This window comes from Drosophila novamexicana, unplaced genomic scaffold, assembly GCF_003285875.2.
Source record: "Drosophila novamexicana strain 15010-1031.04,08,12 unplaced genomic scaffold, DnovRS2.1 tig00000770-arrow-pilon, whole genome shotgun sequence".
Classification (NCBI taxonomy): Eukaryota; Metazoa; Arthropoda; class Insecta; order Diptera; family Drosophilidae; genus Drosophila; species Drosophila novamexicana.
Window position 1 is genome coordinate 1,425,039 of NW_020824821.1, and position 27,528 is coordinate 1,452,566.

The following is a 27,528-nucleotide window of genomic DNA, read 5'->3' on the forward strand; positions in this document are numbered from 1 at the left end:
CCCGCAACGTCCCCAAGCAGCTCATCTATCGAGAGCTGCCTTAAAAACTATTTTTCAACACAAGTGAAGCTACACTTATAAGGGCAACATAGTTTACTAGAATGTGGTTTTATTGAAGAATTATTATATTATTTGCACATTTGGGAAATGTATAAATGAATGTGTATATATTTATAAACTTAAAGAAATAGGATCATTAGAATAGGATCAGAAGGTACTGCGCCTCGTTGCTGAATAGAATAAAAAGTAATAAGACAAAAACAAGGTCTGCCTCTAAGAAGTAGACTCTCTCGTCAATTCAAAGTAAAGTCTAATGGAATTAATCGAGCTAACTTCTTAGGTAAACACAAGTGTAAAACGTGCTGCTGAGAACGTGTTGCGCTCATTATAAATATATGCATATTCCCGATTCTCGATAAGGTTTTGACTTAGGACAGCTGCGAGTGATAATTGTTAAAAAAAATTGAGTATAAAAAATAAATAAATAAGAATTAAAACAAATAAATGCTTGTCGAGCAAGACTAAACAAATACACAGGCTGACATTTGAACGAAAGCAGTATTGAAAAGGAAAAACAACAAAGACAAGTACAACAACATAAATAACAATAACGACAACAACAATAATATAAGAAAAAAACACTTAAGCAAACGAAACGAAATGAAAAAGAGAAAATTTGAATGAAAAGAATTGTTTGGCTGTCGGGGCGTATGCGCGTTTTGTAAGCAATCTATGCACTGGGCTATGATATTTCTGTAACGATATGAAGAAGACATCTGCTCTTCTTTAGGGCACATATATTGCTGATCAGTAAGAGGCGCTCAGTTGGTAGAGGTCTCCATAAAGTCTCTCATTTTTGTTGATATCTTGATGGATGCGGCTGTGCCGGATCGAACCAATATATCGTGCAGCTCTCGTAGGAACAGAATCAGTTAAATATTGAGTTTTTCATAGAAACATGTTTTTCTTTTCAAGCTAAGCCAGACCATTATAAACTTAAGCAGATCGGAATTCTAAGTATAACTTATAGCTGACGAAGAAAATATTAGTTGTCAGCTTAGTTAAGATATGAATAATGATATATTATGCATATTGTATAGCTTAGTTATATATATATTGTATATTTTATATTGTATAGTTATATATCCCGCCTCCGCAAGGGTATTTAAGTTTCGGCAATCTGCAGTTATGCTTTCCTCTGGTTCTTTTTTGGCAAGCATTGTACACAGAAGAAGAGCAGACGTAATGTGTGCACCCACACGTGCCTTTGTGTGTTGTGTGTGTGTGGTGTGTGTGTGTGTGTGTCAGTCAGTAGTTTTGGCAGCAAGTACAACAGAACGTCATGAACTGGCCAATACATTCGCCCTCTCCCTTTCTCTCTCGCTCTCCTACTTTTTCTCGCTATCACTCTCCCACTCTGTTGGCTAGCTAGGTAAACTTGAACTTGACTCTGAGCCGTCGCAGCGTACGGAAGTTGCCGCCAAATGCAGCATGCAGATAGATTTGCATCTTGTTGCCGCGTGCTGCGCGGCCAGCTATAAATACCCTAGGAGACAAGTACTGCTCTTGCTTCCTTTTGAGCGGCGCTGGCGGAAATCGAGACACAGACACTTTGCCACTCGGCGACCGAATGAAAAAAGAGGAAAAAAGAGTGGAAAAAAGAAGAAAATAAAAGAAAAAGCAGCCAAGAAATGTTCGCTGACGGCCCTTGGCTCAACCTCAACGCGTCTCAGTGCGACCGCAGCGATTCGGCCGTTCTGTGATTACAATATTTGCTCTGCTCTTTGGCCTTAAATTAAATTCTAATAATTTAAGTTGATTAATTTGGGCGCAAGAATGCAGCAAGAAATTGTTAACCAAATAAAAAACAACCAAATTGTGCTGTGATTATATAAAGTGCAACCAGAACAAACAAAGGGAGCGAAAAGAAATTACACAACAACAATTGTGCATACTTGTTGAATATTCGCAACAGATTTAGTTTGCGTGGAGTTTTATATTGATTTCAAATGAGTTTCATACATCCCGATGCCAGCCTAATGGGAACCAATGGCAACAACAAACAATTCACAGAGTTTGAACCCCAACCTCAGACTCGTGCCAGCAGCCCGACACGCGATAAAGTCGAGATCAAGATCGTGATGCTCAAAGTGCAGGTGATTCGTTCGATTCAGTTAAGATAATGCTAAGCTACAACGTCCGCTTCAGAACTCAGCGAATAAACCTAATTGCCAGCTCCTGGGAACGTTTTGTATTCTCATCTCATTTTAGCCCAGAAACGTTGCTGCAATATGTTATGTGGGTAATTAGGTTATGCGCCGGGTCAAAGGCTGTTGAACCCGAGTTCAGCAGCGCTAAGCGTATCAATTGCTCAGTGCATAATATCCTGTTCAAATTGACAACAATTCAGAGCTAGTCATCTTTAATACTACAAACCTCCGCTCACTATCGTTGTATCGAAAAAATCGATTTTCAGTGGTTTGAAGACATAGGTCGAAAATTATAAGAGCTACATATATCAGACGTGAAAGAACGTAAGAACATTTGACTTACCCTTACCCCTCCCTATTAATAAATATCGATTTTCAGTGGTTTAATACTACTAATAATGGTAATAATACTACTAATAATACAATTAGAAGAGCTAGATGCCTCAGACTTAATATGAAATTTCTTGTGAAGTGTATACAGATTAGGAATATTTTCTTCCCATTCCGGATTCCTTGCAATAAATATCAATTTTCAGAGGTTTTCAAAGCATAACTCGTAGATTACAAGAGTTAAATACAACAGACTTGATATGCAAGTTCTCGCTTACAACTTTTTTTTATTGTAAAATATCGTTTTCATAGAGTTCAGACTACAAACATCAAAGTTAATAAGGAACACATTTCCCGTAGATAGTGTGGGGTAGTACAAGAAATCGATACGGGTTTTGACTAGGAGAAGGCAGAGGCGTATTTATAATATAAAAACTCGAAGCTGTTTACATACATATCGCAAATTGTTAAAAGTTACGCTGAATCATGTCCTTGCCCAAGTTTACCTGCTTCGTCTCAGAACCAAGTGCTTGGATTTATTGCTGCAACTTGGATTATGCGTGTTGCAAGTTTATTGCTGAACTTGGGCACTTAAATTGAGTCGAATTTTCGTCAAGGCCACAAGAATAATAAGATATATTGACTGAAAGAAGAGCTTGGCGTGTCTCTAATTGACACAAGCAATTTGCATAGAAAAAGTTGCGCATACGCCGCATATGACAGCGCAAAAAGACGAGACGCTGTTAACTAATTTGATTTCAAGCCAAAACCTTTAAACTCATTAAATTGTTGGCAACTTTTATGGCATTGTTTCCCTCGAGTTTCATATGTTTTATGTGTCGTAAAAAAAATAAGTTTACATTTTGTTTACATGGCCCGCGTGGCGTATACGTAATCTAATTTGCGTGCAGCACGTGGCACAGGAAAGTCTTTCAAAAAAAAGGTGTTGTAGTATTATTGTTGTTATTATTGTTAATTTAAAAAATTTATTAGCAACTTGCGCGCTATCGAATTAGCTTTGTAAATAAATAAAACAATAAGCGCAGCGGCTTTTGAATTAAAAATATACTTGGGAATAACTTAATAAAATAAATCAGCTCATTGTAAATAATAACTAAAATGGGCCTATTTAAGTTTATATAATCTAGTTAGTTCATAACAAATTAGAGCTATATCTTATATGGGATTTACATTTGCTGTGCTCTAAATATGGTCAGGTCTGATTTCTCGAAACCCAAAATCAATTTAAAAATTCTTCAAATAGAGCTATAAATCTTTTTAAATGACGAATCTGGCACAAGGCACTAAATGTGCTCTAATAATTATTACTAATGGGACTTTACGCTGTTGACGGGGTAAATATTAAAGCCAAAAACAACTTATAAATTGTTTTCATGGAGCAATGTCTAGTAATTTGTATATCCTGAATTTATATAAAAGAGAATTGTACATTGCTTATATATATAAAATGCAAAAGGAGGCCTCTCCCACTCTATAACGACTCTATAAAGTATAAATATAGTCTTTTCTGCCTGTCCTTCTTTCCGTATGTATGAACTCATCGAGTTCAAAAACTTTAAGTGCTATAGACTACAAATGTTAAGAGTACTTATCTTATCTAAGTGATCCTAAATATCATGTTTGCTTCAAGCCATCGGTAGCTTGCCTCGATTCTGTGAAATCGATAAAAATCGATGTCTTAATTCCGCCTATTTGAGCCTATATTGGTACTTATAAGAGCTAGAGTTGCCAAATTAGTTTTTTAGATGCTCGTTAAGTGTGCAAGCATGCAGAATATTTCACTTTTCGATTACCTCCACTCGTCTCAAATACCTCGGCGACATTTGGAACAGAAAGCTCAAGTTCAGCAGACATATCTCAACAGTTCAACAAACAGTGAAAATATATTTTAAAAATTGACTCCTAAAGCGGTGCACATGTTCGGGATTGCCGCAAATTCCCATCCTTTAAAACAGGCGTCGCACAAAGTAAGATTCTTAGAAGAATATGTAATGCTCCTGCGGGAACTCTTGGGTGTCTCTCGGAGCTCCCGTCAACAACCAAACGATACTTTGAGCGTTTTCGCTACCATACCAACCCGCTAGCAAGGCGCCTTGCTTTTCCTAGAAGAGCACGAATTAGGTGCCCCATTTCTGAAGTTTGTCTTTAGAGGGCAATGAACAAAAGACTTAAGCGGTGCCATCCACAGGATCTACCTGACAGGATTCTTGTACACCTAAGACTAATTTATTTATTTATTTATGGTCAACAAGATCTCGTGTCTTCCTAATTATTCATATACATACAATTATTACAAGTAAGAGGTTCTAGTCGGGATCTTCCTAATTATTCAAATACATACAATTATTACAAGTAAGAGGTTCTAGTCGGGAGCTCCCGACTAGGCGATACCCTGAACCCTCTTCTTCCAACATCAAATGCATATATATATTCTATTTTAGAAGCTATATGTCAAGTTTGGTGACTCTAGCTCTTATTATTTATCAAAATTGCCCAAAAAACAGGATATCGATATCGATTTTTATCGATTGCTAGGAAACGGAGTAAGTTATCGATTATCGGAAACAAACTCGATCTGCGCAGGCACTAGGAGCACCTACATCTAAAATTTCAAGTCTCTAGCTCTTATAGGTTCTGAGATCCTTGCGTTCATACATACGGGCGGATGGACGGACAGACAGACGGACATGGCTAAATCGACTCGGCTATTGATGCTGATCAAGAATATATATACTTTATGGGATCAGAGATGCTTCCTTCTGCCTGTTACATACATTTGGACTTTGCACAAATACAATATACCCTTTTTACCCATTTTCAATGGGTTCAGGGTATAAAAATAAAATGCATCACCGTCCGATGAAGGTGATTTATTTGCCCGTCCGGCAAGCTATGCCCCTTTTTACAGCTAATTTTGTCAGTGACGTTATTAGAGCCTACAGCTAAGAAAAAAGTTGTTAGTAGAGAAAACATTCTTCTTAAGATAAATTAAAAATAATCTTAATTAACTATAATATTTTTAAAGAAAATACAATAAATACAAAAATAGAAAGAAAGATGTTATTAATAAAGTATAGAAATTTAAAATAGAATATATAAAGTTTTAAGTAGATAGGGCAAAGAGATAGTGATGGGAAATCAACGACCAGGTGGGGGAACATTTATAGCCTGTCCGGCAAGCAATTAGCAATAAGTCTTGCTACATTTTTTTCCCTCCTTTACTAGTTTAAGCTGCCAATATTAGGTGGTAGCGAACTTGTTAATAATAAAATATATATATACATTTGAAAAAAAAAATCGTTGCAAAAAAGATATAAAAAAAACGAAAGTCTAGACGTACACTTTTACACTTAAGATGTCATATTTATAAGATTACATAAAGATCGGACTATAAGCACCGATGCTTATTATGACAGCAGTTCCCGTGGGAACATATATGTGTAGAATATTTGCAACAGCAGTTTCGCGTTGGCTTTAGGGTATATCCTAGTTGTAACCTGATTTATTAGTTATGTTGAGCTTAAGGGATATATTTTTGATCAGCTGTCCAAATGTGTTGCTACTTTCTTGATAAAACTTTAAGTATGCAGATTTGCATTAAGTTCCTGAATTGGTATTCGTTTTAAATTCCGATTTGCTCTATCTAATGCTTATTAGGTTCGTTCCCTGTGATTACATTTGTTGTAAGTCATAATTCCGGTTTTGTAAACAGCGCCAAGCACCGTGCGACACGTGGGGCAACATTAGGCTTTGCTATTTGCAAATGCCTCGCAAATTGTTGAGCGCTAATGAGGAGGGGAGAGGGGCCGAATGACAAATGAAACTGTTGTGCAACACGAAACGCAATTGGCATTTAATCAAAGCATTAGAAATAATTTGTCAACAGTAATTAGCCATAATTCGGAGTTGCACTAACAAATCAGTTGAGGCTGAGCAGGAAATACATACAAGGGGAAAGGGGTACAGTTTTCCTTTTTTTGTTTTTGTTTGTTTCGTTATCTTGGGCAAACTTCAAAGCTTCAACTTCGTTTTGGGGCCCAAACGAAAGTGAAAAGCGACCACGTGACTTCGGGCCAAATTGAAACCTTGGTCATGAATGGACGCGCGCTGTGCGTGCGTGTGTATGTTTTGGTGTGGAGAGCTTTCGCCCACTCGGTTGGGGCTCGGAAAAACTGCAAGGAAACGCCGAAGCTCGCTGCGGCTGGCTGAGCTTTCAGACGCACTTCACAAAATCAGTTGCGCGTTGGGCGAGCGGCAGCACGAGACAAAATCTAGGCGAGCGGACGCCACAAATGTGCAAAAACAGTTTCATTACCATCCAAAAGTTAAGCGCCACAATAAAAGAGCTGGCCTAATTTCAAAACAATATTAATTTGAATATAAAAACTCAAAACAATTTTTGAGACGGTTTCAATGCGTGTATAATTGATGTTGAAAATATTTTTAAAAAATATGCAAAAATATGTGAAGTTGAATTAAAAAAAAGCGTTCTAATATAAAATCAAGTACTTAAAAAAATACACCTGCAGTCCGGGCGTATGCTTGATTAAACTTCAAACATTACACATACGCAGCGTTGTGCGCCAGCATCGTTTATTTCAATTTGTCAATTTGTTCAATTATTCAATTAGCATTCATTACCACAAACTGCTTAGCAATAAGTAGCAAAGGATAATTGCGGATCAGGCGGCATATACTTGATAAAATTTCAAATTCAACGCATACGCAGCGGTGTTCACCAGCATTGAATATTTTTGTTGTTTGTTGCGCTGAACGTTTAAAGAAACATTTGAGTGGCCTAAACTGCTTAAGAGCACTCGAAACAAAAGAGAATAAAACAAATCAAAAGCGCGTAAACTTTTTTATGGCCGCAGCTCAAAGTCGCAGCTGTGGCCAGATCTGCGTGTGTGTGCGTGGAAATGTGAAAGTGCCGCCTTTTGCTGCAAATGTTCCTTATTATTGACAATTTAGGGGGCTAAAAGGCGCGCTTTCGTTTGCCGGCCGCCTTTCACAATGCTCACGGACTTAGGCAGCGGCGGCGGCGGCGGCGGCAGCGGCAACAAAAGCAATGTTGGCATTGGTCATGGTCAGGCTCTGCTGGGCAACATAGCCAGCAGCATCAGCAACAGCAGCAGCAGCAACGCCGGCAGCGGCAGCGGCTTCTCCAGCGAAAAATTGGCAAACCAAGCGACGCGCAGCGATGAGAAGCGAATCGCAGCTGCCGGCGATGAGGCTGGCGATGGCAACGGCAACGGCGACGACGACGACGACGACGATGACGACGATGAAGATGATGAGGAAGATGAGACAACGGTACTTGCCTTTAACTAGATATTGAGCCCATATCAACCCTCTGTCTACACATAATATAGGCTTATAATTAGAAAACTGCCATCAAGTCAAATTGTGTGGAACTCAGATAAGTTCCAGCCGGCCTGTGCCCGGGCTAAAATCGGGAGGTTGCTCGAATTGGTGTTTGTTAAGAGCCTGACACTACCCCAAACCAACTTTGAGTTCACGCTGCTGAATGTGCTAAAAGATAAGTTTTATTAGCGCGCTTTTATGCCGTGACCCATTAAAAGCGGCCGATAGAGGGTACACCTAGCCCACAATAGTTGTGACCAATTTAAAGAGGCTAATACTTAGCCAAAAATATTTGTTAAAGGACAGCAGGAATTACTTTTCCAACTCAACACATTTAATAAGCACTCATATATCTTACGCAGAGCATGTTTATCTCAAGGTAATCCCCTTCAATTGCTCAAAATCGATAAATATCGATTTCAAGACATGATTTTTGAGCCTATCCAGTAGCGTTAGATATATATGAACTCGCATATTATTTATATTTATTTTTATGGAAGACCCTCCAGCTCAGCGCGCTTTGAGTTGGGTACAAGAATATATCTAACCATGAATTTTTTTATCCTTGCTTAGCTGGGCACAGAATAGCTGCTAGTCGAATACTCTTCGCACTTTTCGAGTTTCGTTGAGATATCAGCAGAAAAGGTCTTTCATAATACCCTGCCAAATAAAGCCGAACAAGGTCGACCTCATAACAGCCCACAATTAATCAAATCTTTTTAAATAATTCATAAAAATAATATGCACAGCATATACGAATCTGGATCCCATGTCCAGGAAAAAAGACCCACCAAGACTAATGACAGCGTTTATAAAGGTGACCCTGGCAATAAATACAAACTGGCGACTTATTTGCTCCTTATATGCTCATTAATAAATAACTATGTATATACATATTTCTTGACAATGCGTCTTTGGTACTGGCAGAAGTATCTGTTCGCTGCCATCTTAAGATAGTTTTATTTTCTCAAAATATATTTTTTTGTTTTGTGGCCCTGCTCCTGCAATACCTCTGCTTGGTCGGGCAATCGCAACGTTGTGCAGCTGTTTTGAATTTTTAATTAAAATTACTTAACTCTAGATGACATCAGCGCAAAAAAATAAGCTAGAGTTAGATAGTTGCGAGTGCTCGGCTAGAAAATATCCTGTAGCATTCGCTCTGCTTTTTATATATATAACGTAAGCCAGGGCTATATACCATATAATTTAGGCAATGTGAAGCCACAAAATTGGTGTCTCTAGCTCTAATAATCTCTGAGATATGATCATAAAACCGAGACTGCATATCGATATTTATCGTTGCGTGCAGGTATCGAAAAATATGTGAACTGGCTACCGACAAATATCGATTGATTTTGCGCTACTCTGTGGAGTTATCGAAAAAGATTTGCACTGCTAATCGGTATTTATCGATTTTAGGTAAAGTAATGGAGTTATCGAAATATAAATAAATTTTACTTTCGTATACTTAATAAATATACGTATACACTTCTCTGGGTCAGTTTCCTTTCCTCCCACTACGTTCTTTTGCATCAAAGCTATATAAATCGTGAATTTGCTCATCTTCAAGGGTTACAGGGTATAGAAAGTTGCGGCTCGGCTTAACTGTACGCTTAGCTCTTTAATTAAGTGTCGTGACGTAGTCGCATGTTTAATATTTGCATAGCTCTTTAGTTTCAGACACTAAAGAAAACACGTGCCACGCCGTCAGCTGATAAAATCGCACAGGTAATGCCTCTTGGGCTAGGCATCGACTTAGGCGGCAGCTGGGGCCAAGTCACGCCCAGTTAGATATGTGCGAGAAAATTCAACTTTTATAGGGCTAACAGCAGCACATTTTACATGTACATGCGATTTGCGTTTCGAGGGCCAGGACAAATTGCCCTCTAAATCTCAAACATTTGGAAGATTATGCAAATTGTATTTTTTTTCAGTTTGTTTTCGCCTAGAGCACAGAGCCATATGCAAACATGTATAGACATGTATATTATTTATATTTATTGCATGTCAAATAGTTGGAGCATTCATCAAATTGAATATTCTTGGCGCATTCAAGCAAAGACGAGCAGAAATTTAAGTTAAAGTTGAAATAAAGTTTTTCCGTATACTTTTTTATGCGTAATATTATTTTTGCTCTCTAGTCACATATTTTATTAATATTAGATAAAGGCAGGACTAATCACAACTTGGCCACAACTGAAGTTACATTTTGTGTGAACATTAGAAATTATAAAGTGAAATAAAAATTGGCAATGAACCCAGCACATGGAAATTAGAAGAGACACAGGGAAAAGCATTGCATATGGGGGTCCTGGTTTTGGTCTTGAATAAAGTGTTTTTGGGACATTTGTTATGCCAATTGCGCATTCGCTGTCCCGAACATGTAAGCAAAGTTGTTATAAAAGGGAAATGTGCACACACGCACGCATACACACTCCAACACACACACACATGGCCGTAAAGATGGGGGCCACAAATCTAAACAAAAAGGGACCCTTTTATGGTACAAACAAGAGTTTTTCTTGCTGTCAACCCCCAAATAAAAACAAAAAAAAAAAAAAAAAACACAAAGCGAGTGGGACGGTCTGCGGCACGGCGAAGATTTAATACCCTTGCAGAGCAAACCTTTTTCTAATGCTCTGCCAGTATCTAAGAAGCACAGGGAAAGCCGTTAAGGCGAGTATGGTTAAGATATCTTGAAGAACCTCATTTTCGACCAATCGTTCCTATTGCAGCTATATGATATAGTTGATCGATGTAAATAAGATTTTGCTGAAATATAGGGAACCTAGTGAAACTTATAAATGCCGAGTTTGGCCAATGTATCTTGAAAAACAAACAACTTTTATATACATTAACTTAATTTTCCACCGATCATTCCTCGGGCAGCTATATGATATAGTTGTCCGATGCTGTTGAGGTTTTGCACATATATGAGGAGCATTGAAAAACTCATAAATGCCGAGCTTGGTTAAAATATCTTGATAGTCAAAAATATATGAACCTACTTTTTGACCGATCGTGCCTATGGCAGTTATGTGTTATAGTCGTCCGATCCATCTGGTTCCGTGAAGTGAAGTGTGAATTCCGCAAAGTTTCATAAAGATAGCTTTAAAACTGAGAAACTAACTAGCATAGAAATAGACAGACGGACATAACTATATTGACTCGACTGATCAAGAATATATATACTTTATGAGGTCGGAGATGTCTCCTTCAATGCGGTACACATTTAACGGCAAAATTATAATACCCTTTGGAAGGGTAGAAAAAAAGAGAGAAGCCGCATGTACAAAGCGACTGCGGCTTGAACCTGAAAATGTTTTGCCTGTGGTCCGGCTCTTGGGCCAGGTCAAAGTTCGCTAGACGCAAAAGCAAAAGCGAAAACTCAAAATAATGCAAAAGTTTCAACTGCGAAAAGGTTATTCGAGTGTTCGTAAGCTTAGCTCAGAATGTGTTTTTATTATAAATTAATTTCGAGTGTTTTAGATGAAAGGTGTATTTTAGGAGGATTGCCTTTTAATTACTTTTCAAGTTGCTTTCGATTTTAGCTGCGTTTTTATTTTGTTGACAGTTGTTTAACCTCTGGAAACGTTTTTTATTACGTTTTATTTGCATATCTCAAGTGCTCTGAACTCCGCGCGTGAATTGAACCTCAGCCGAATGGGGTCAAAAGGCTCGGAAACTTTAATTATTTGATTAAAAGGAGGACACAGACACAGAATAAATGTTGAGACATGTCCCTTTTCCAGTGGCATTTGCGGAATTTTGTCTTTAACCAGGCGTAGACACTAAAACGCTTTGAAGTTCAAGCAAAATATTTTCGACTCAAGATTTTCTGGCCAACTGTGGGTTGAGCAAGCGACGCCCCTTTTATTGTAAGTGTGTGTGGATGTGTGGGTGAGCCTGTGTGCACTCGCTTTTCCCAATTATATAACAAGCCGAGCATTTTACTTTGCCCCCCCTTTGCGTTAATCAGCAGCATTTTCGGCTGCTCGTGCCACGCATTTGAAACTTTAATAACTGAGCCTGTGCCCAGCAAAATTACGGCTGACAAAAGAGACTGAAACCAATTTATATTTGTGGGAAAGGACAATGTAGAAATTTGCAAATAGACGCAACTAATCAAGCGCGAAATCGTCAGCTTTAACAAAAAAGCGACAAGGTTACATTACTTTGTCGCCACATTCCTTGCATGGTACCAATATTAAATATATGCAGAGAATATAAGAATATAAGGTAACACTCAATGTCAATCAGTCAACTTTGACTTCGATAGCTAGTGAAAAATGTATCGATATTTTATGAATGCAAGCTGCGATCTGCCAAAATGAGTAAAAAGGCAAGAGCAGTAAGAAAGGTTGCATCGCTGTTCGATTGCTGTCAGATTAGGTGACAACTATGACTGATGCAAAATGTATCGATATTTAATATATGCTAGCAGCGATCTTTTAAAATGAGTAAAAGGGCAATAACAATAAGTAAGGTTGCACTCCATGTTGCTTACGGGCAGAGCGAAACTTTGTTAGTTGACCAACACTAATATGATGTATGCGTTAACTTGTGCACTGTGTTTCTTGTTTTAATGCATGCAAACGAAATTGACATATTAAAAATTGAGAAGCAAGGAACATCGAGCTGTGACTTTCTTGTTTGTTGTTTACAAACGCTTTGTTGTATTATTAATACGTTTGTCTTGCCCAAGGGGCGCGCACTAAGTGCATTTAAAGAGGCACTTACTCAGGTCTAAAATCAAAGCGTGTTTTTGCAGTAAAATGAGATTGTATTCATGAATTACGCCAATTAGGTACTTCCTGTGCCGATAAATGAAGTAAACGCAAGCGTATTTACTAGAAAATACACTTGTACAAATAAATGACGGCAAATAAGCTGCCAATTAAGCGATGCCCGTTCAAGCCAGAGTGCTCCGACCCCGGGGCATAGGACAATAAATAGCAAGTTGTGCTCAGTTCGTAAGGGCATTAAATGTCAATTGAGCTGTTTACTATAAACAGGACAATACAGGGCAGACAAGGACAGACGAACGCAGACAGCACAGGACATTATGAGTGACACTTGCAAAATGGCGTTCGTCCAGCTAATTGAAATATGTCATAAAAAATTATATTGCATACTTTTGAGCGTGCGCTGCTCTGGGCCCATTGCGCACTCATAACAGCTATAAAAATATAATAAAATGCACGTATCAAGTACTAATTTTATGCACTTTTTGCCCACAAATTATTAATTAAACTAATGCATTTAACACAGCAGCTATATTGTGTTAAATTAAATAAACACACAATTTTAAAAGCTGTCTAAGCAAACTTTAAATTCACTTTCAATAATTTCCGACGGCGTAAAGGGAATTTAGCTTGTTTAAAATTTGATATCTTTGGGTTTACGCTTATAACATTTTTGGCATGAAATTTAATTATGTCTTAAGCTTTTGCTTTTTGAATAAAACTCAAAACAGAATTCTTCTTATATACCAGAAGTTTATTCGGCAAGGATTTGAAAGCAGAACCCTGGCTCCAATCCAATTATGACTGCAGAATATCAATATTTTATATTGTCTATTTTGTTTTCATGTTAATTTTTTGCTAACTTGCAATAATTGTGCGGCATATGCTAAACGGTTCCCCATTGCTTTATGGGCACAGGACATGCAAATCAAGTAAATTAAGTGGAAAGATTACCAAAGACTGCGATGAGATACGGTAAAAGTTGGCTCATCAAAAGTTGTGATTTATTTTATGACTTACCATGCTATTAATCAGTTGCATAGCATATAATTATATGATTAAGAGCTGTGTGTGTGCGTGTGTGTGTGAGTGTGCCATAAACAGCTTAGTCGCAGCTCTGAAAAGGCCGCAATCCTTGCCATTAGAAGCAACATCTGCTGCAGCTACAATTTGTCAGCTCAAAAGGTCGCTGGAGATCCGGATTTCTGACATTTGTATGCAAATAGACTAGATGCGATTAATGTGGCAAAGTCAGACATGACAATAACAAGGCATAAGGACTTAAGCCAAATGAAAATGTTGCCTACTTTGTAAGGCGTGTGAAATTTTCCATCAATGGATCTTATTATATAAATGAAATTCAATATATAAACAAAATCAAGGACGAGTGATTCATTCACTTTACGGTTGGGCATAAGGTAGCCAAATTTTGTTTTTGTTGTTTACCAACGGCGGAAAAAGAGAGAAAATAATAAAACACGAATACATATAAAAAAAACATTCGCATTTGACTTGTAAATTGTGCCTTTTCCTCATTTCCTTCATTTTCTTGCTCGTCTTTCCCAATGTCGATTTCCCGTTCAGCGCGTCGCTAATCAACAATAACAAAATAATCAAAATCTGAAGCTTAGGCCAAAGGAAAAGCCGCCCACTTGCGGCTATATATATATATATATATATATATATATATATATGCAGACCTCAGCGGGTGGGCAAATGTTGCGAGGCATGAAAATTCCATCGAGGGGAATGCAACATCTTCATGTGTGAGCATGGGCTTTAAGCACTTCAGTCAAATATTTGGATAATTGCACGAAATTCTATGAAAATAGCAACCATATTAAGCTAGCTTGTCAAATTAATTCATACACATCAAGCCGACGTGCCAGAGGATAATTAATAGAATGTGTGCTGATTTAAGAAAATTTTAAAAGCAAATTCAACTTTAAGCTATTGAGTTTAGTTAATAAATAATTGGAGGAAGATTGGAATATTTATCATTTTTCTCAGCTTTCTTCAGCTTGTTCAAATTCACTGTCATTCTCTTATTTCTAATCAGAATTTTTGTTATTGATTATTATCGATTAATAAACAAAGTTCAAATTCACAATCATTCTCTTCTTTCTAGTCAGAATGGTAGTCATCGATTATTTTCGATTAATAAACAAAGTTCAAATCCATTGTCATTGCATTCATTCTAATCAGAATGGTAATTATCGATTATTATCAAATGCTTCAATTCCTTTATTTCTTTTTAAATTTTATACAATTTTTATCTTTAAGTTTACTTTTGCAAATAAAGCCAAGCAAAATAATAAAATTTTTCACTTGTTTCGTATTTGGCCGTAATTTTAAACCATTATCTAATTTCTTTTATATATTTTTATCGTACATTGTAACTAGTCAGGTTCAAGGTAAAGCCTTAGAAAATGTTAATCATGTTAAATTCCAGCGGAAACTCAATTAAATTCAAGCGTTTTTGCTACTTAGATAATTGCATTTGCCGAAGCCCAAGGGAAACCTCAAAACTAGCGGACCGAACAGCATCCAATTATGGTCCGTTTTTTCGGCCAATATGTATTGCAAAAATAAAAATAATCGACAATGCGCCCAAAATGTTGCGACTTTTTCTGTTTTTAGGGCTTCCATTTTGTGTCCCAATTCAGAATTTGTTGCCTAACTGCGACGCAGCTGCATAAAACTTGCTTTCGAATTGAGTTAATGACGCACTTTAATGTGTTCTATACTTATAATAATAATGACATTTTCTTTTTTTTTTGTAACATAACTATTTATTTTATTTAAAATCTGCCCCTTATTGGGCAACAATTAAATGTTTTCTGTGGACGTTGGCAGTTAGGTATTGCGTGTATCTATATAATAATGATAATTATAAAGATGTTTTTTGATTACCTTGAAGCTGGGCAGGTTTTGTTTATCTAATTGACGTTTGGCTAAACAACAGCCGCTTGAACAGCAGCCGTCAAAATCGTGCCAAAAATTAGAAACACTTGTTCAAACAATTTGTGGGCCAACATCTGGCAGTGGCTAAAGCTCTGTGCAAATAATACGGGGAGGCGCAGTGAAAGCTTTGATGCTGACGTCTGTAGTTCAAATTGAATTTTGGCTATATATGGCAGAAGCTTGAAGCTTGAGCAATGCGCTAAGAGAGGGGAGCATGTAAAACTTCATTGAGATGAAGTTTATAACTTTAAAGATGATTTAAGTTAGATCCGACTACATCTTTAAGCTAAAAGCAAATGAGAAGCGCTGAGAGAGGCGTAGACAGAATAAAATTTTTAGCAAGTATACTTATTGATTTTCCATTCATTCCATTGAATAAATTCACACTTTAGCTCCTTCCGCTGCAGCTTTTATTTGAAGTTGTAGGCACATGAGAAGCGCTTAGAGAGGCGCAAGCAAAATACTATTTTTAGCAAGTACATATAAAACTTCCATTGAATGGAGTTTTTACATAAGTTCCTTCCGCTGCAGCTTTTACTTGAAGTTGTAGGCACATGAGAAGCGCTGAGAGAGGCGCAGGCAAAATACTATTTTTAGCAAGTACATATAAAACTTCCACTGAATGGAGTTTTTACATAATGTCCTTCCGTTGAAGATTTAACTTGAAGTTGTAGGCACATGAGAAGCGCAAAGAGAGGTGCAAAAGGAATTTCTCAATAAGCCCACATAAGACTTGATTTTGTCAAATTTCGAACAAAATTTCGAACGAAATTTGTCAACACCTTTGCTTCAGACTATTTTGGCGCATATGTATTTTATGTATATTCAAGCGCACGATGCAAATGTTTGCCATATAATAATTCCCGTTACACACGCAAACCTGCACTCCGACACACGTATATTTATAACAATTTACCATATATTACGCATACGCCATGCCGCGTCAAATTGTTTTGACGGCATTTGCTGGCTAGCCAAAGTTTCGGTTGATGCCCCCACTCAAGGCACATTTGCATACACGTGCCACAGCTCGTGCCACACACAGTTCTCTTTCACATCTATCAATAGTACAAAAGTTACCTGGAAGCTGCTGCTGTTTACTATCGCCAGTTCATTCAAGTATTTAGTTTAATAGGATGACAAAAATTCCGTCAACGAAATACTTAATTCGACCAACGTCTGGTCCTACGTCTAGCCGGAATTATGTTCGTGACTCTTGGCTAAATAGTGAAATTGTGGCCTGACTTTTGCAGGTTTCATGGCTAATTCTAAATAAATAATAACAGTTAGACTCGTAGTCATAAGGTTAAATGGAATATACTTTATAGCTTAGGGTAATCCGAGAAAATGTTGTCATCAATAAGGAGTCAAACAGAATCAAGCTCTTGCGGCTGATATGAGTTCCATATATTAAATCCTTTCATTTGATTGACTGACTGACTGAGCTCTTGAAGGAGTTAAGAAACGTCAGGTTGCCTTGGTTTCAAGATGTCAACAGCTTGGCTCTTTCACCTGACATGATAATGACAGCCGCCTTGGCGCAGGTGGTAAACGGGTTTCAGGCGAAGGCGTGTTTGTTATGTTACGCCCATCTTTGCATTTAGCATGCAGCTGCTACAGCTTTGTTCCAATTAACTTTGGCGCCCATTGTTGTCAGGCAGCTCGGAAAAAAGGAAAAAACACCTGAGCAGGTAACAGCACGAGCCCACGATTTGAGCTCTTGTTAACAGTAAATGAATCATTAGCCGAGTAAAATGATCAATAGGGATATGCCCGGCTAAAGAGCAGCCCACTAAAATCACCTGAGCAACCAAAATATTAGCAACTGCTGACAATTAGCATTTGCAGGACATTAGATTGATATGCCAATTAGCTGAATAAACTCTCTGGGAACTGTGCCCAAATTGATTAAAAAATGCACAACAAATATTTTGATTGACAGGCAAAAAGTGGGGAAAAACATGCTTGGGAATACTTTTTAATATATTTTCAAGCCGTCTGCAGCTTGCGGCGCTTTATGAAGTTTTTGCTGGCAGTTTATCAATTTAATTGAGGCAGAAAAGTTATGCAAATGCTCGACTTTCGATTAGCAAGTGAAATATATGTATATATATACAATATAAATATGATGTAGATTTTCTTTACATGCTAGAATTGACTTCATTATATGTAAATATGTAGATTAACAAACGAATGCAAAAAAAATATTTGGTGTTAATTATATTTTTCAACTGTGGCATGTGATTATTAAAGCGATCTGTTTGCTGCTCTAATAAGTTATTTATTTCCATTCATATTTGTTAATTAGTTACAGCTCATGATTAACTAGAGTTTGTTCTGATTGATTTAAAATCAAACTATAAATAGAAAATCAATTAAAAACACATTATTTGCAAGCATTTTAGTTGTTTCTTAATCTGTTTATAGCAAATTGCTGTTGTATTCGAACCAGCGACCTCTCGCCAGCTGGTGCGACGCTCAGGAAAAACAGCCACCTCCACTTTTTGATTTGGGCAGTCAGCCAAAACAAATAATTTTATACGCATAGATAGGATCTCAAAAAAGGTAAACAATTTCTAAAGACTTTTCTTGTGGTTCCAAGAAAAGCCCCTAAAAATCCTATTAGTGCTTACAATTGTTATCTACATTATTCCTGAACTTAAGCATGAGCCCCGAAGACAATGGGCCACTCTTATGGCAAATTGTTGCCTTATTTGGCAGTTTGACAGTGTCCTGGAAATGCGAGCAGCAACAACAGCAAAACAAACCAACCGGCAAATAGGGAAGCTCATGACTCGGAGAGCTTATTGAATCGAGTTATTGGGCGTAATAAATAGGCAAATGATAGGAATGGTAAACACATGTTGTTGCTGCCAGCAACAAGAACTGAGCTGACCAATGCGGCGTATACCTAATAAAATTGTGGGAGACGCTGACCCAGAGGCAAATGTAATTTCCTGCAAGACCAGCAGCCAAATATTTACTGCCGCAGCTGCTAAAGAGGGCATTAATAAGATTATTAAACAGAGCAAAAGACACACACACACCTCAACAGTGTGAAATGCAATCAGTCGTGAATTTTTTGGTGTGGGCGCCCATCAGTCAGCAGAGGCAGCTCCAAAGGAACATGGAGCAAGGAGCAGGGAGCAGGGACTCACGCAGCTTATGAATTATTTATGGCTCGGTTTATTTGGGTTTTGCGCTTATTAAAATGCGAAATCGAAAGAATTGCACGCTGTGACAGGCATCAATTTCAGTTGGGAATCAATTGAAAAGTTCAATATAAAAATCGAGGCAACATTTTTAATGTGAATGAACGAAAACCATAAAGAGCTTAAACTGAAAAGGCAGAAGAAATAAATTGAAATGAATTTTTCTTTATAATTACGTGTGGAAAAAGTGATTTTACTGACAGCTTAATCTATATCAAGTCGGACTGAACACAAAGTTGGCAGATCGAAACACATGCAGACAAAACACTTTAATTGAAATAGCTGTGAAATTGACACTATTCAATATTCAATAAAAAGCAGCATAACATTTATTAAATTTTAATAAATGTTCTTAATATAAAGTCGCTTGAGTAGCGACAAGAACTGAGCACAGAGCACGAAGTTGGGAGATAGGGCCACATGAAGACAAAATATTTTAATCTTAATACCATTAAAATTGACACAATATAATATTTGATAAAAATAAGAAACACTAATTTTCTAGACATTTAATTATACCCTGAACCCATTAAAAATGGGTACAAGGGTATATTGTATTTGTGCAAAATCCAAATGTATGTAACAGGCAGAAGGAAGCATCTCCGACCTCATAAAGTATATATATTCTTGATCAGCATCAATAGCCGAGTCGATCGAGCCATGTCCGTCTGTCTGTCCGTCCGTCCGTCCGTCCGTCCGTATGTATGAACGCAATGATGCTCCTAGCTCCCGCGCAGATTGAGTTTGTTTCCGATAATCGATAACTTATTCCGTTCCCAAGCAATCGATAAAAATCGATATCGAGATCCTGCTTTTTGGGCAATTTTGGTAAATAATAAGAGCTAAAGTCACCGAACTTGACATATAGCTGCTAAAATAGAATATATATATACATTTGATGTTGAAAGAAGAGGGTTCAGGGGAACTCCTAGTTGGGAGCTCCCGACTAGAACCTTTTACTTGTTGTTTATGTGTGTGTGTGTGTTAGCATGTTAATGACATTTTCACAGGCGAGCAACAATGTGTACAGCCACGCTCCACGGACACACGCCCACTAAATCAGTTGACAGTCAGAAGTTAGCTAATTATCCGACCAGTCGCCCACGCGGCTCAGCCCATCAAATTTCACGCACAACGGGGCGTATGAGTAATATTTTTATTAAAAATCTCTTATGCAATGGACCTCGGTCGGGTTCAATAGAAGCGCGTTAAGTGTCTGGGAAGTTTATTGAACCGTCACGTGACCGCACAAAACAGAAGGGTTCATTTATTTACAGCCATTTGTTTTATTTTTACGAGTCGAGTAAAACACCATAAAGAACAAAAACAACAACAAGTGCCGGCAATTGGCATTAACCTTGAGAACTATTTGCGCAAGTGTCGGCCCGAATATATCAATAAGTCGATCCGAACAATCGCAGGGAACAATCGCCCGTTAAATGAACCAACTTGTTTGCTTAACTGATTGTGAAAAGCTCGCACCAAAAATAGAAAATTAACGGAAAATGCAAAAACTCTTGCATATTTTTTGGCAGCGCTTGCAAATGGAAATCGTAACGTGAAACAAGTTTTTCCACATTTTGTATATTCGTGCAGCTCTTGAAATTGATATACAAACACGATTTACATTTTCACATGCATTATGCATATTTGTTACCGAGCTTAACAAGGATTTTCCTCCTCCCTTTTCAAGGTTCCTTGTCAAATGCCCTGCGGTCGGAATTGTAATATTTAGTCATGAATTTTCGTTGATTGGTCGACATATGATATTTTCTAATAATGCATGAATTTGCGGAAAAAAATGCTGTTTTTAGTGCGAATTTACACGGATAAAATGCCCAAAAACTAAGCATATTTCCTATATAAATATTCATAAATAAATGGATTCATCTCAGCTCAGTTATTAAATAAATTATAAATATTACTTCATAGAGAACTTGGCATTACTTATAAAATAACAAGCATATTCCCCCCTCCCTTGTCAAGGTCTTTTTTCATAGCCTTTGGGTTGGTTTGTCGACATACGATATTTTCTAATGATGCATGAAATCACAATGTAAATGAAGTGCACTTATTGTTTTAAGATATTTTGAAATTAAGCAAAAGTTCTCTAAATGAGCATCTCGTTCGGAGTTTATTAAATGTTGAACTTAATTCGAGTAACAAATTCCATTCCTTTAATCCTTCTGCATAAAGCAGGATGTGGTCTGGCATATTAAACATTCTCTCCGACTACATTCTATTAAGTTCTGTGCTCTATAATTTATCTGCTTTGTATAGCACACAAATAGGTCATATGGAGGCAAGTGCTGTACAGCAAACCCGCAAAGCACATTTTACTGTTTTGACTCACGAAACAAACAAAATATTATTATGCCAAAACATAAAAATGCGACAGTAAAACAAAAAGAAGACAAGCATAGCTCGAGCTTACACAACTGCATGAGATATACCCAAACTATACAAAATATATATATATATATTTATATATATACATATACACATATATATATATATATATATATATATATATTTATATATATATATATATATGGGATGCCAGCAGGGGTCTTGTTGATGTCGTTTTTTTCTTTTCTCGACGTCATTTGTCAAGACAAAAAACGAAAATGAGAGGCAAAAACTTTAAGAACTCCAAAGTTGAACTTGACAAGTTTAGGTTATTTCGAGTGAAATTATTATTAAAGAAGTTTAATGCTTGAGAAATCAATTAAAGTGGCTAAAGTAGAACAAAAGACAGAATGCGACTGCAATATACCCTGTACTTATAAAGAGAAGAAAAGGCTATATACCAGAAAATTCTTTCTGCTTTAATCGGAAGGTCTCGATCAGATAAGGTTCGAATATTAGGGAGAATGGGGAAGCTATTCTCAATGAGTAAAAATAAAAGAAGCTTAATGCTTGAGAAATCAATTAAAGTGTTTTGAGAACAAAAGACAGAATGTGACTACAATATACCCTGTACTTATGGAGGCTATACCAGAAAGGATTCTTTAATAGAAATGTCTCGATCAGATGAGATTTCAATATTGGGGTGAATGGGAAAGCTATTCAAGAAGTAAAAATAAAAGAAGATAAGATGGTTTAAGAAGAAAAGACAGAATGCGACTACAATATACCCTGTACTTATAAAGAAAAGGAGAGACTGTACCAGAATGCTTTAATCGGATGCTTTGTTCGAAAAGTCTCGATAAGATGAGATTGCAATATTGGCGAAAACCAAAGACTTAAATGTTTGTACTATTCTACCTACCTAGTGTGACATAACTAACTTCTATAAATGTTGACTTATGCCTTAAAAAACGTCCTAAATTCAATATTTATCAATATTAGAAAATGGTAGAACATGTCCAAAAAGAGTAAGCTGCAGACGGACATGGCATCCTTTTTTCCTTTTTGATATATATTATATCCAATTGTAATGGCAAATTTTTAATATATTATACTTATAACAACTGCCTCTCATTGTTAGTCCCTGCACCTTTGTTATATCCAGTTTGACCCGTTCAAACCCAGCTTTTATGACTCCCTTGTTGCCTGTACTCTGCCTTATGAAAGGGTATGCGCGGCGTGCAAATGAGTAATTAAGTATTTTCGGCTGATTAAATGGCTAACCGGGAGAAAAAAAAATTCTGGCAAATGAATGAAAAAAACTGAATGTACAACGCGGCGTATGCGTAATGCGAATGTGTTCAGTATTCAGCGTGGTGCGGCCCATGAAGGCGACCTGATTCCCAGCCAGCCAAGGACGCGGTCGCTGCCGGCAGACTGTGGCAGCCGGTGACCGCCTTTTCGTGGTCCGTGCCCAGCTTTGGTCCCCGCCTGAATTGAAATGATATCAATGATAAGGCAAGTGTGTGTATGTGTGCCTTGAATTGATATGTAGTTGCCTTCGCATGGCGCTGGGTTTCAAATTACTTGAGTAGCGCTTTAAATAGAGAGATGGGCCCCGGCCCGGCGCCAATGCAATTTATATTCATTATTTTGGTATCCGAGCGGCTGCACCGTGACTGAAGCTGAAGTTGTAGCTGCGGGGTCCCAAGTCGCTAAGCAAAAGATTCCGAGTGGCTGGACTTGCCACTAGAGCGGTTGCAGCCACTCGGATGCTAGGATCTAGGATGCTTAGCAGCACGCTCAACATAATGCACTCGAGTCGAGAATGGCCAACACTTGAGATAATCAGGGGCAGGTCCTTAATGCCATTGTGTGTGGGAAGTATCTGACGTATTTGTCGGTAATGTGGGGTAAAGGCCAGTTGGCAGAGTTGAGCGGTGCAATCAAATTTGCGGCTAGGTTAAATTTGAGGTTAAACTGAATTTGAGTAAATCTTAACTTCAGGTTAATCGGAGTTCGAGGTTACGTAATTTGAAGTGAAATTAATTTTAACCTCAGACTGAATTGATATTAAAAATCAATATTTTTGCACTGAATTTGAGTAAATCTAAATTTGAGGTTAAGCCGAGTTTGAGGTTACGTAATTTGAGGTTAGGTTAATTTTAAGCTCAGGCTGTTTTTGTTTATCAAATCAAGCAATTTGCACTGAAGTCGCTGTAAGCAAATTCGTGATTAATTTTTATATTTAATTAAATTAAATTAGAAATATATATATAAAAAAAAGGCAGAATTTTGTGACTCTTTTGAGCTGAGATTAAAGTTAGTTAATTCAGATTTTAATAACTGTGTGGACACATATACTCATCCTCAATTCCCCCAACTGCCAACTTTTCCACAGGCTGAATCACCATTACTCCCCCTAAAGGAAAACGAGCCGACCTCCACGGCCACGCCCACCAGAGCCCAAACAAACGCACCTGCACAGGCAACAAATCCGCACATATCAACAAACGCTCCACGTGGCCAGTATACCGCACACACGCCCACCGAGTGCCGACGTCGCAGCTCGCTGACCAACTCTCTGGCCTCGCCCACACCGTCGCCTACACCCACGCTTAACGTGCAGGAGGGGGAGCCCAACAACAACGAGGAGGAGTTCTATACGCCGCTGGACAGTCTGACGCCCGCCCATAAGCACACGCACGACTACAAGCTCTATCCGCACGACACTTTCGCACGTCTCGAGGGGAAGCCACCGACGCCCAATATCAAAATGCAAAGTAAAGTGGATGCAGTGGGTCGGATTACCGGCCAGTGGGGTAAATGGCAGCTGCGCACCGTACTTTTAATATTTCTGTGCAAAATACCCTCCTCCTGGTTCATGGCGTGCATCATTTTCACGGCACCCGCGCCCCGGCATGGCGAATTCTTTTGCAAGCCGCCGGCAGAGATTGGCACCCAAAATCAGACACAATGGATCAAGGTGTCGCATCCGCAAAAGGAGGAGAAGGAGGATCAAGAGTTTAGCATCGATTTCTGCAATGTGTACGAGGATGCGCAGGAGCATGCGCATCACTACTACAAATACGAGGACAGTGCACAGGAGCCGCGCGTCTGGGAGAAGCCGCTCAATCGCAATTCGAATGTGATACCTTGCACGGAGTTCCAACATGAGAGCGACTACCATTCGGTGGTCACGCAATACGATCTGGTCTGCTCGCGCGATATACTTGTCTCGGTGACGCAGTTCTTCCATCTGTTTGGCGTTCTCACCGGCGGCATTTTGGCCAATCACTTATTAAAATAGTAAGCTCAATTAGACCAATTATAACTTACCGAAATCCAACTACAATTGTTCACCTCCTGTCTCTGTTTCTCTCTATCTGTGTCTGTCCACCTTAGCTTTAGTCCACGCAGCGTTATGCTCTTTGGCATGATCACGCAAATCTTCTGTGGCAATCTGACTGGCCATGTGGCTTCCTATGAACTTCATGTTTTCTTTAGATGCCTCTCCGCTGTCTGCTGCGCTCAGATGTACACCGCCGGCGGCATGATAAGTAAGTTCTTATTACGCACACCTTTACACAGTACACAATAAATTTGATCATCTTTTATATTCTAGTGGCCGACATTACTGGCGGCAAATATCGCACGTGCGTCTCGACGCTCTTCGAGCAATTCTGGTCGATTGGCGTTATGATGTTGCCAGGCGTTGCCAGCTTTTGGTCCAGCTGGTCTCACCTCTATATGGCCATCTCCTGGCCGACAGTCATACTCATCTACCTGTGGCAGTAAGTAGCAAATTCTTATTGGTCAATGAGAACCACCAACACATACGCGATCTATAGTACCTTCAGTCCGCTTATAAAGACTGTTTTCTTTTATTACACAAATCGTGATATGATTAAAACAAATTTAATTGCACATGCCAAACTATTAAAATTGTTGCCTGGGTGGCAAAGCTGCGCAAGTGTGATGAATTAAATGCTAAAAACTAGTTAAAGAAAAACAAAAGAAGAGTTACAAAAATTTACCATAGTTTTTGATAATTAATTTTTAAAATTTGTTTACAGATGGATACCCGACTCGCCGCGCTGGATGATTGAGCGCGGCCGTGTGCAGGATGCCAAAAAGATATTGCTCCAGTGTGCCGAAATGAACGGAACACGCCTCAGTCTGCCGCATGACATTGACCAGCAGCTGGAGCTACAGGCACAAACGGCCATGGATGCACCTCCACCGGCCGGCTGGTGGTCTATCTGGAAGGGTGAGAAAGCGGTGCGGCACATGATCTGTGTGCATCTGGCCTGGTCGCTGTACATAAGCGTCTACTACGGCTGCCTGCTGAACATACGGTCCTTCAGTCGGGAGCATCTGTACATTAACACCTTTGTGGCCGGTTTCAGTGAGATGATTGGCACATTCATTGGACTCTATTTGATAATGAACACCACACGCAAATGGCTCTGGGCGGGCATATTCAATATTGTGGCCGGCTGTTTTGCCTGGTGCTGCTGGCTGGTGCCCAAGCCAGGCGTGGTGTCGCTGGATGCGAACGTAGCGATGCTCATGTGCACGGCTATGGTATCCAAAATGGCCATTTCTACTTCGCTCTCCATACTTACCACAAGCACCGTGGAGTTGGTTAGCCAGGAGAAACGTAAGATCACCTCCTTTTCAACGATTTGCTGGGCTCGGTTCTGGCTGCTGGGTGCACCGTTCATTGGCTCTACCGTTGTCATTGGCCAGCTGATACCGCAGACCTCCTACACCGCGCTGGCCGTCATTGGCGGCATCTGCATGTCCCTGATCAGCAGTCCACGCACACATCCCATCTCCAGGCCCTCCTCACCGGTTTCGCATGGCGCTCAGAACATGGCAACACAATTTACGGTCATCGATGGACTGGACAACAAAGGCTATGTGCCCAGTTCCAACTCCAATACCATCTACGCTACGAATACTTTTAGGAAATTTGCCACTCCTCAATCGAATCTACCTCCTCAACTAATGCCCGGCATTTGGACGACCAAAATTCACGAGGACGGGTCACCAATGTAATATAACGCACAACTGGACGTGCAGAAAGAGATGCGAGCGATCAAAAAGCTGTTAAAATAATTGATTCGGATTTTGTGTACAAACGGACAGTCCAAAAATTTGATATACTCTATAAACCAGTCTTTTGTGCTGTATACACATAATTTACTATCAAGATTTGTCTAGAATCGAACTTTTATAATGCACATACCCAAACTTTTTGCTATTTGTGCGCTATTCGCCCGAGCACAATTTACAAACTAACTCAATTTGAATGCTCAAAAAAGAAAGTAAAAAAAATGATAACCAATAATTATGTTTAATGTCAAAGATAAATTTTTAATTAGACAAACTTTTAAGCTTAAAGCTAAATACAATATTTTAATTAAAAGAAAATACGCTCTTAGGTAAAAACGTACAGAATGTATATCTCTAAGTTTTAGCATATAATTTGCAAATAATTTTGATCAACCAAATAACGTAACGTATGCTGTTAGACACCGAAAAGACGACCATACATATAGGGTCTAATATAGCTTCAGCATAGCCATATAATAGACACGTAAGTTAGTAAGTCAAATGTGGAACATGCCGAGAGCAGCCCAGTATTAAACTTGTCCTCGATGAAACTGTAAAATATGTCTCAAATTCCACAATTTAGATATGTATGTATGTAGTGTATAGCATTGTTTCCTATATATAAACTTATATCAACCAACTGATGATAATATGTACTTAAAAAGTCCTCTTGAGTACCCTAAAGCTGTTCCACATTTAAGTGATTGTGTTGAAAACACCTGGAGAGAATTACATGAAAAGACATATTTGATAGTTACACTTAATTCTTTATTAATTAATTAAATCAATAATAATTTTAAAGCTATTAGTACGTACACATTAAGTTCAAAATACTTCATTACCATTATGTATTATCAAATGCAGCATAAAAAAACAAAGTTAGTTTTTATCTATTCAATCACTTAGTCGCGTTTCAATTATTTAAGTAATTTATGTATCTAATTACTCAAAAAAAAAAAAAAAATAACGTACACATATATTTTTAACAGAGTCATATTTGAATGTTATATAATTATGGTTACTATATGAAAGTATGTTATGCATGGCAAAAAGAGCAATATTTTTTTAATAAAGCATACCAAAACATAATTGTATTTGGGGCTTATTTTAAATTTAGCGCCCATAAAGATTTTGCTATGAAACAGCTGTTTAACCGTTTACAATTACAGACCATAAGCACAACTGTTGAGCCTGGTAAAAAATATATCGATA

The 27,528-nt window shown here is 38.2% G+C and overlaps 1 protein-coding gene across 1 annotated transcript; it reads left to right on the plus strand.

Moving 5' to 3' along the window:
• The first annotated feature begins 1,827 nt into the window (after nucleotides 1–1,827).
• On the plus strand, nucleotides 1,828–27,270 carry LOC115763870 (solute carrier family 22 member 3). Its single transcript, XM_030706648.1, has 5 exons — nucleotides 1,828–2,156; nucleotides 23,597–24,504; nucleotides 24,601–24,755; nucleotides 24,821–24,989; nucleotides 25,272–27,270. Exons 1-5 carry the CDS (start codon nucleotides 2,010–2,012, stop codon nucleotides 26,257–26,259), a joined length of 2,367 nt encoding a protein of 788 aa, XP_030562508.1. The 5' UTR covers nucleotides 1,828–2,009; the 3' UTR covers nucleotides 26,260–27,270.
• The last annotated feature ends 258 nt before the right edge of the window (nucleotides 27,271–27,528 follow it).